General features: G+C 51.2%; 1 protein-coding gene across 1 annotated transcript; it reads left to right on the forward strand.

The window, feature by feature from the left end:
• Positions 1-1912: 1912 nt before the first annotated feature.
• On the forward strand, positions 1913-9919 carry KRT84 (keratin 84). Its single transcript, XM_032646941.1, is given in 14 exon segments — positions 1913-1941; positions 2222-2413; positions 2415-2754; positions 3994-4202; positions 4811-4871; positions 5348-5402; positions 5405-5430; positions 6357-6521; positions 6650-6775; positions 7267-7354; positions 7357-7490; positions 7953-7983; positions 9518-9708; positions 9710-9919. Coding segments are annotated over 14 exon segments (1857 nt in total).
• The last annotated feature ends 489 nt before the right edge of the window (positions 9920-10408 follow it).

Below are 10408 nucleotides of genomic sequence, written 5' to 3' on the forward strand. Positions count from 1 at the left end.
GATGAAGGTTGAGATACTAATCGATATCCAAGTAGAGATGTGGGGGCTCCCCTGGTGGCGCAGTGGTTGAGTCCACCTGCCGATGCAGGGGACGCGGGTTCGTGCCCCGGTCCGGGAGGATCCTGCATGCCGCGGAGCGGCTGGGCCCGTGAGCCATGGCCGCTGGGCCTGCACGTCCGGAGTCTGTGCTCCACAACGGGAGAGGCCACAACAGTGAGAGGCCCGTGTACCATAAATATATATATATATATATATATATATATATATATACATGTGGGGCACAGAAGGGATGCCTGGGATAGAGATACACCTTGGCAGTCATCAGTGGAAAGATGGTATTTAAGTCATGAGGCTGTATGCTGTCACGAAGGGAACAAGTATAGATAAAGACATGAACAGGTACAAGGGCTAAGCCCAATGATGCTGTGGTGTGTAGAGGTCAGGGATATGAGGATAAACTGGTTGAGAAAACTGAAAAGAAGCAGTCAGTAATATGTATAGAAAATCAGGAGAATGTGGTATCTGGAAACCAAAAGAAGAAATTGTTTTAAGGAAAAGGGAATGATCAACTATGTCAAATCCTGCTAAGTTAAATGAGAGCTGGGAATGGACCAGTGATTTTAGCAACCTGGAGGTCCCATGCAACCTTCACAAGAAGTATTGTGTTATTATTATTTTTCTGCTTCTCCCTTTAGACATACACCTGATAGCTGGGTCTGTATAAAACAGTAGTAAACTAGGAACAGAGGAAAAATTCCTAAACTTGACAAAAAATATATATATCTACAAAAAAACTACAGCTAACATTGTACTTAATGGTAAGAAACTTGAAGATTTCCCACCAAAAATCAGGAATAAGGCAAAGATGCCCCCTCTCACCACTGCTTTTCAACATCAAACTGGAAGTCCTAGCTAATGCAGTAAGACAAGAAAAAGAAATCAAAGATATAGAGATTGGGATGGAAGAAAATAGTAAAGACCTGAGATGGATAGCTCCAGAGAAAAGCACATATCCCCTTCCAAGTAGAATCCCAAGTGAGCATCTAGTCAAGCACAAGTTCCCCCAGGCACAGATGAGTAGGACAAATCATTTCACTCTCTAGAATAGAAAAGGCAAACATCTGTCTCTGGGTCCTGAAATACCTGCGATATTGATTAACAACGATAATGATATCCAGTGACTTAGAACTTTTCATTTCCTACCCAGATGCTTATTGCTTGGTGTCTCTCCCTCCTAACCAAAGATTCATCAATAATGCAAGGAACCTGCATAGGCAGGACTATAGATCAGCCCTAATGTGTATTTTGGGGGCTCAAAATTATGTGGTTAACTTTCCACACAGATACATCGCCAAATCATACATAATTTTGGCCTCAAACTATGCCACAAAAGTATTGGTTGGTAGAAGTCCTCAAGATTAATCTCCCCCCAACACCAGGAGGACAGAGACCATTTTTTTGTCTCTGTACCCTCGGCACCAAGCACATTACCTGAGAGAGAGTAACTGGTAATTGTCAAATGAATAAATGAACGTATGAATGAATGGATCTCCTTTGAGTGTCTTAAATCAGACATGTATCTACACTACCCCAAATGAGCTTTAGTGACAATTCAATTTTTATGTAAACAGTCAAATCAGATCATAGAGGTTAGATAAAACACTGCAAAATGTTTTTGGACTGTTTAATCCATCTACAGGAATGCAACAAACTGTATTCTCACCATATCATTTCTTACTTAGAGCTATGAAAACCCTGCCTGTCTTCTGCACACCCCCATCTATTGAGGGGGTTATCTGTATAGCTGCAGCCTCTTGCTGGAGCAGTTACCATCCTAACTTGCTGGTGGTTAGCCACACTTACTGTGGAAAGCCTATTGGATTTATGACCAAAGCAAATTAAGGTCCCCATAATGGCAATAGTGGTGGACTTGTGGAAAAAGTAGGACCATAATGTTTATGAGTTTATATGTTTTTAATGTTTATAGGTTTGATGTTATGGCCCTGATTCTGAGGAAAATAGGTGTGTCTGAGATTAACTCATTGTGAAGGAGGTTACAGGCTGGAAGATTTTCTGCTAACTACCCAAGCTCATAAATGCTTCCAAATGGCTTTTTCCATTTTTATGGGGCCAATCCTCAGATCCCCACACACATAAAAGTGCTTAGAGGAATCCACTGGCCTCAGAGGGCCTCCCAGCTCCAGCTCCCCCTGCTCTGCAGTCGCTGCTTGCCTCTCACCCAGGACACCGTCACATCTTGCCGCTCTGACACAGTCAGCTCTGGTCGCCATGTGGGCAGCTTCAGCTCTTGCTCAGCAATGCCCCCCCAGAACCTGAACCACTTCCGGGCCAGCTCTGTCTCCTGCAGGAGTGGGCCCCGCTTCCAGGGTCTTAGCAGCTTTGGCAGTCGGAGTGTCACCCCGGAGAGTAGCTGTGTGCCCTCGGCCCATCCGCTACGGAGTTGGCCTCGGTTCTGGCAGTGGGATGGCCTTTGGCTTTGGTGATGGGAGTGGCGCTGGTCTGGGGTTTGGAGCCGGCAGTGGCCTCGGCTATGGCTTTGGCGGCCCTGGCTTTGGCTACCAAGTTGGAGGAGCTGGAGTGCCAGCAGCCCCATCCATCACGGCAGTGACTGTTAACCAGAGCCTGCTGACCCACCTCAGCCTGGAGATTGACCCTAATGCCCAGAGGGTGAAGAAGGATGAGAAGGAGCAAACTGAGACCCTCAACAACAAATTCGCCTCCTTCATCGACAAGGTACTTGTGACAGCTCAACCTCTGGGTCTGGGATGACGCGAGCTAAATGCACTGAGATGTTCTCTCCCTTAAGAAGAACTGGTCCAGACCTAGGGCATCGACCTTGACCCCAGATCCTTCAGGCACCAGCCAGAGACATGGCGGTATGATTTCTGGGTCACGCTGCTGTGGAGCCAGGACGAGCCCGAGGAAGCGCTGCATAGAGGGATAGATGAAGACGGTGGTGTCTTCTGGGGGAAGGAGGAACATCCAGCCAAATCTGAAGGCATCTGAACAAACTAAGACCTACCACCTAGTCACTTAGGAATATCTCCCTAACAGGGTAGAAACACTAACACCTCCACCAGGTGTTGGCTGGTACAGGTTTAAGAGGTCTTATCCTTTGAGATCCTCATGCTCTCTTTGAAGTTTCCATGGTTTCTAAGGCTGAGTGGCCACACCTATTCAGGCTTAAAGAAATGGAGAATGGAGTTGAGTAATTTTTGTACAAAGCAAAGAATTCATACCCCTCCCCCACCTGGGATATCCAGATTCAGCTGAGTCCCCTAGATTGAGGGAAACAGTAGGGAATGACCACTGCTGGTCACTGGTCTTCAGGCTGATGAGAGGAACAGGGAGGTGGAACTGACACAGCCCCAAACCCCAGACCGTGTCTCCATGAAGTGGGGATGCTCTATTGTGTCTGAGATTGGAAACTCACCTCTGTGAGCTTCATTTCACTCCGAAATGAGGGGTTGGAGCAAGTGGCCTCTATGTTCCCCTCCAGCTCTATAAGTCTCAGCTGATGGAATTTCTGAGGTGATGGGTATATGAATTATGACCTGAGAATTCCCACCTCCTAATACCACATCCCAGCCCAATGTACTTTACTCTGCTCCTCATTCCCTGCTAGGGATGGCTGAAATCAGTTTTCAGATATAGGCAAACCCCAGCTCAGGTAGAATCGATCTCCAACTTTCCAGTGAACCAGCCCTCACCTTTCTCAGAGGGTTGAAAGGGAAATGGTTGAAGAGCTTTGGTTCCAAAGCTTCTGTTTGTAGATAAGCCTGGTTGAGCACGAGGAGGGGTTGTAGACCTGCTCTGCCAGATTCTACTGAGTTAGAGGAGGAGCTAAATTCAACAGAAGGGGGAACGATGTCACCACAGGTTTAAGTCACCTCTGGCCATCTGAGCAACGTTGACATACAGGTAACTATATCAAGCACTCCAATTGCCATGTCTTTGCCCCTGTGGATTTAGGTGCGGTTCCTGGAACAGCAGAATAAGCTCCTAGAGACCAAGTGGAACTTCCTCCAAGAGCAGAAATATGCCAGGAGCAACCCGGAGCCCCTCTTCGAGAACTACATCACCAGCCTGCAGAGACAGCTGGACGTAGTGAACAGCGAACGGGCCCGGCTGGAGGCTAAGGGGAACAACATGCAGGATGTCCCTGAGGGTTTCAAGAAGAAGTGAGTGGCTGCCGGACTGCACTGACCTAGGATGGGCACGGGCTGGTCCCCAAAGCAGCAGCCAAGCTTGGATGAGAGCTGCCGGAAGGATCAGGGTTGAATGCTGGTTTCGATTCCCAGCCTGAAGACAGGGGTGGGGATGTGATATGTATGAGAGGAGGAGGCCCTCCATGGGTCCTGAGGAGAAAGGAGACTTGGAATTGGGCATGGTTGTCCCTAATCCTGCCTGTGAGCATGGGTGAGTTGACCCCAGAAAAAGAAATTCTCTGGTTTTGAGAACAGTGCCTACGTCCAGCCACAAATAAGGTCCTACTTCCTCTAAGTGCAATGACCCTAAGGCTTTTCCAGCAGAGGAGCACAGCAAAGGTCCAGGTTTTCAGACCCCACATCCAATCTGAGAAAGTAAAAGGGATTTGGAGAAACCAAGGGCTGTGGACTCATAAAAGGTCTTAAAGATGGGACAGAGTGGATGAAAACATGCAGATGGCAACAGGGAGCCAGGCTCCTGGACGGAGCAGAGAGGTCACAAGAGGTGATAACTGGGGAGCTGGGAGTAATCGGCTCTCAGTTCAGAGTGAGAACTCACCCTCTTCATCCTTATCATCCGCGTATGAAGAGGAGGTGGGACCCCTGGCCAACGCTGAGAATGAGTTTGTGGCTCTGAAGAAGGTAAAAGGAGAGCAACAGGCCCAGGCAAACTTCTCCTCCAGACAGACAAACGTTCTCGCAACTCCAGGACACTGCCCGGACAGCCCTGTGAACACTCACACACAGTGGACCCCCTAAGGTCACAACCGCTTCCCTTCGAAGTTCCGATTTGGCCTCCAGTGACTTAGAATTGGGTCTTCATGAGAGCAGAGGTCTGAAGGGATGACATCTGAAGAGTCTTGGATTGTCTAGACTCTTCTTGCCTCTAAATAAGCATCAGAAAATGTCCAGCATCCCTGGGGGTTTCATGCTATATAAGGGGGAAGAAAAAGAGTCACTAAGCTGTATTTCCACCCAATGACTTTCCCATCTGTCCCACTTGGCCTGGCCCTGTGGGAACTGGCCTGGTCTTCCCACCCACCTCCAGAGCCTGCCAAGGTGGGGAGGTTAAACAGTGTGCAAGTAATGAGCATTTTATCCTTCTCTCTTTGATACAGGATGTGGATACAGCTTTCTCAAATAAGTCTGATCTAGAGGCCAACGTGGATACCTTAACTTCCTGAAAACCCTATACATGGCGGTAAGTGGTCATCCCCTCTGAGCTATCCAAGGAGCTCAGTGTGTGGTCTGGACTCCCTGGGGGATTCACTGGACTAGAGTATTTTCTAACCTTTGGTATCATACATCTCTCCTCCCATCAAATCTATATCCTCTATATGTTGATGTATGTACAAGTGGAGAAGGTAAGGGGAGCAGGCTTCTCAGCAGCCTGACTCAGGTCTACGAATCAACTCCTTGGATCCATGAGCCAACTTCTTGTTGACCAATCTAAAGACTGGGGTCTAGGAATGTCACTTCCTATCTACTGATGAGAAGACCCTGGAAAACTGATTTTCTAGGAGATGTAAGAAAAATTGTGTTACCTAATTAGTCAAATGAACTAGCGATCTTTTGCTTCTGTTTGGTCTGGAACGGTCCCAATCAGAGCTAAATGGCTGGCTCTGAGTGGAAAGGCTGAAGAAAGCTCCCTCTGCGGCCCTCACCTTGCAGGCCAGTTCCCAGCCCTCCCCCAGCCCCACGCCTGGTTCTATTAAGGACTTGGGATATAGGAATTCCTAGACCACCGTGTTCTAAAATATTGTCAGCTCTCAGTGATCCAGACTGGCACAGCCACTGTGTGGATAAGCCAAAGAAAGTTTAAGCTTTAGCATGGTCTCACTCCTCTCCGCCAAGTCCTTAGGCCCCCATGGTTTTAATAGTCACCTAAGAAGTTAAGATGTTAAAGGAATGTCTCCTAGTATATAACAAGGGTTTAAAGTCAGACTGAAACGGTTCTGGGCCACCTCTTTTTCTTTGCTTTTGGTTTGGATGATCTGCCCCATTGCTTTGCTCTGAACAAACAAGCAATGCTCTCTCCTCCGGCTCCGCATCCTGGAGACCCTGTGGCAGAGCCCTGGTCACTGACGGGACTCTGAGCCCATCTGTCTCGCTGATCCTACAACACAGGAAATCCAGTTGCTGCAGTCACACATCTCTGAGACATCAGTCATCGTGAAGACAGACAACAGCCGGGACCTGAACTTTGATGGGATCATCGCCGATATCAAGGCCCAGTATGAAGAGATTGCCAGGCGCAGTCGGGCTGATGCAGAGGCCTGGTACCAGACCAAGGTGGGCAGGAGGGCGCTGGGGAAAGGGTGTAGGCAGCCCTGGGGTCAGACTCATGGATGACAAAGTGGGCTGTGATCTTGACCCAATCTTCAAGCCCTCGGAATACCCCTTTCTCCCCCACCCGCCAGTATGAGGAGATGCGGGTGACAGCTGGCCAACACCGTGACAACCTGCGTAACACTCGGGATGAGATCAATGAGCTGACCCACCTGATCCAGAGGCTGAAGGCAGAGATCGAGCACGCCAAGGCTCAGGTGAGCGAAAGAAAGGAGAAAAAGCCCCACAGGGAGGACAGGCAGGGCCCCAAGCTCTGGGGAGCCCAAGTCTGAAGATGTGGGGGAGGCCACCAGGACCCAGAAACATAGGAATAAAAGAATTAGTCCAGGAAGACTTCCTGGGGGAGGAAAATGTGGAACCAGGGAAAGAGTCTCCCACGTAGAAGGAAAGACCTGGGGCTGACTTAGAGGGGAAGGTGAGGCAGAAAGAATGACTTTACTCTCTGGACCCTATTGGTCTTAGAGCAGCAGAAATCAGTCAGTGCAAAATCAGTGAGGATAGAAATGGAAGATAAGCAATGTTCTGCTCCCTGGTGACGTCAAACTACAGGATGACAATCCCTGGGAACACATCCTCCACAGGCTCCATCCCATGCTCTGTGCTCACTCACAGGGGGCAGAGTTTCTAGTCTGACCTGAGGATCCCCTAGTCCCTGCCAAAGCCCACCTGCAAACTGCCCTCCCCCCAGCACCGCAAGCTGGAGGCCGCCGTGGCCGAGGCAGAGCAGTGGGGCGAGGCAGCCCTCGGCGACGCCAAGTGCAAGCTGGCGGAGCTGGAGGCTGCCTGCAGCAGGCCAAGCAGGACATGGCACGGCAGCTGAAGGAGTACCAGGAGGTGATGAATGTCAAGCTGGCCCTGGACATCGAGGTCGCCACCTATAAGCGCCTGCTAGAAGGCGAGGAGAGCCACTAAGTGCTCTCAGTGCAGCAGGTGGGAGTGGGGTCAGACTTCCGGCTTCTAGAAAGACTAAGTGGGGGAGGGAACTACGTGAAGAATTGCTGAAATGGGCACTCTCTAGGGGTAACTATTTTTTCTGCAAACCTTAGGCGGGTTGCCCTTGGCAAGGGTTTAGAAGATGGCTCTAGATCTGTGCCTCTCAGTGCAAGCCTGTAGATGGGCTGCACCAGAATCACAGGGAGTTCTGCTTGATTGGTTAGCTTGTTTTAAAATAAGAAAGAAAGAAAAGAAGAAGACATTCCCTCAAATATTTTGATTCAATAGTTTTGGGGCAGGGATTAGGAACGTGTCATTTTTCAAAGCTCCCTGATGCTTGTGCAGCCAAGGGTGAGAACCACTGGTCCACTGAGCCCTCTGATAGCACCTAGGTTTTCAGGGAATGACACCTTGTGAACTTGTTTCTTTCTCTCTCCAAAGATCTATGAAGGTGTTGGACCAGTAGACATATGTAAGAACCTTCAGTCTCTTCCTCTTCATACATTTCTCTCCTGGGGCCCTTCAAATGTCCTTTAAACTCAAGCCCACATTGGGCTCAGGAGCCCATGGCCAGACTGGCCATGACAGCCAGGGGAGCAGGGACCATCTGGCCCCTAAACTGAGAGCATCCCTTTAGCTGAGGTCTGAGACACCCCCAGAGCCTTCCTCCCCGGAGCTAAGCAATCACAAAGGTTTGCAGGGCCTGGTAGGTGGGAGAGGGTTCCAGAAGAGAGTCAGTCTTTTTGCTTTAGGTGGTCTTGTCCTTCGAGGGCAAAGACCAGAGGAGGAATGGAAAGGTCTATGCCAGGGAGTTCCCTCCCCTCCTGATGGCAGGGGATGGCAAGGCTAAACGCAAGTCCCCTTGCTGCTGCTGCGGCTACAGCCACCAAACAAAGCGCTCAGGACCTGTGCCGGGCTCTGCAGGGTAGGGACACAAAGAAGGTGAGACCCAGTCCCTCCTCTCCAGAATTATAATCTTCTTGAGATGGGTCCTATCCACCGTCACCCTAATCCTCAAAACCCCGGGGGGAGGAATAGGCACGCACAACCCCCTTTTACTCCATCAGAGAAAATACAGGACATGCCAGAAATCACAAAGGTAGTCAGTGGCACGGCCAGAATTCAAACCCAGATTTCTGATCCAAAAGTGCAAATATACACAGCTGTGTATGCTAAACCGGGTGGGTCACAGATGGCAGGAAGGATTCTGGTGAGAGGAGAAGGATGATAGGGAGGCTGTCCACCCTGGGGGCTGGTCTAAGCAAGGTTTAATCAGATTAGCGTCCTGGGTCATAGAGGTGTGCCCAGTGAAGACCAGAGGGCTAGAGAGCAGAGCCATCAGTGGGTCAGGAGGAACGAAGGACTACCTTTTTTTTTTTTTTTTTTTTTTTGCGGTACGCGGGCCTCTCACCGCTGTGGCCTCTCCCGTTGAGGAGCACAGGCTCCGGACGCGCAGGCCCAGTGGCCACGGCTCACGGGCCCAGCCGCTCCGCGGCATGCGGGATCCTCCCGGACCAGGGCACGAACCCGTGTCCCCTGCATTGGCAGGCGGACTCTCAACCACTGCGCCACCAGGGGAGCCCAGGACTACCTTTTTGATGGGCAATGTGGGGACCGCCAAGGAGCATGATATCATTGGAAGAGAGAAGCCCTGTGGCTTCATAGAAGCTACTGACGCAGCTGCTGGGTAATCCAGATCACTACCCACCTCACTCAACCCAACCTGACTTTGGCCGTATATAAATGGTGGTGGGCTTATGGCTATAGGCCAACACCTGGGGAACTGGCTGAATTCTTCCATTTTAGTCCGAATGTTTGACTTCAGTGGAGTCACAGCCTTTGAGACACCCAGACAAGAGAAGGGAAAAGTGGGTACTGACTATGTAGACAGTAGGAACTACTCGGACCCAGGTCACTTCCCCTGCTGCCACCGCCCGTCCCTCCCCCCACCCCCAGTGGGAGGTGGAGGATGAGGCAGCCTCACTGAGGGTTTCATCCTCCCACAGCGGTGAGCAGTTCCCGGGGCGGCCTGGTGTGCGGGCCAGAGCCTCTGGTCACCACCTGCAGCCTCTCCTGCGGTGGGGTCACCATCTCGGGCCGCAGCAGCAACCGGTCCAGCGGCTTCTGGAGCTCGAATGTGGGCGGGGCCCAGGTCGTGGGCGGTGGGGACCCGCTGAGCGCGGGCTTCCAGGGAGGGGAGCTCCGTGCTTGTGGGCGAGACCTGCGCCCCCAGCGTCCCCTGCCCGCTGCCCACTGAGGGCGGCTTCAGCAGCCGCGGTTCCAGCGTCCACTTCGTGTCCACCACCACCTCGAACCGAGCGCCGGCCAGCCACCGACCAGGGAGAACCATCTCCACGGCTCTGCTTCTGTCCCGAAAGTGCCCGGACTCTGGGCCGAGGGCGCTCTAGGTACCCATCCTGCCAAGAAGCCAAGGGCTGCTCTGCCTGGCCTGTGTCCTCTGGGGGGATTTTTTTCACCACCTAGACGCTCCATCCACAGCCCCAGTGGACTGGCCTCTCCCTGACTCCCAGTTTCCTTCCTTTGGATCACTCCTCACCACCCAGCCCAAAGACCTCAAGAAATGCAGATTCAATGCAATTACAAAAATCAGCATGTTGGTCCTAGCTTTGGATTAACTTAGAGAATGGAGAGCTGGCTGTCCACACAGCAGGTGTCCTCAGCCACCGTCCTCTGCTTCCCTCCCCTTCCTTTCCCTGGCAGGAGAAGGTCCTTTCCTTCTCTTCCTGACCCAGAAGGATCCACCGTTTTTGGTGGGCCAAGGGATCCCTGAGTCCCCAGAGATGGTTCTTCTCCGAGTGGCATAGATCCTAGCTGCTTCTCTTCCTGGGGTGCTGGTGTAACCCTGGCATGTGAGTCCACGAGGTGGGTGGGTGCTG

Source organism: Phocoena sinus, chromosome 10 (genome assembly GCF_008692025.1).
Source record: "Phocoena sinus isolate mPhoSin1 chromosome 10, mPhoSin1.pri, whole genome shotgun sequence".
NCBI lineage: Eukaryota > Metazoa > Chordata > Mammalia > Artiodactyla > Phocoenidae > Phocoena > Phocoena sinus.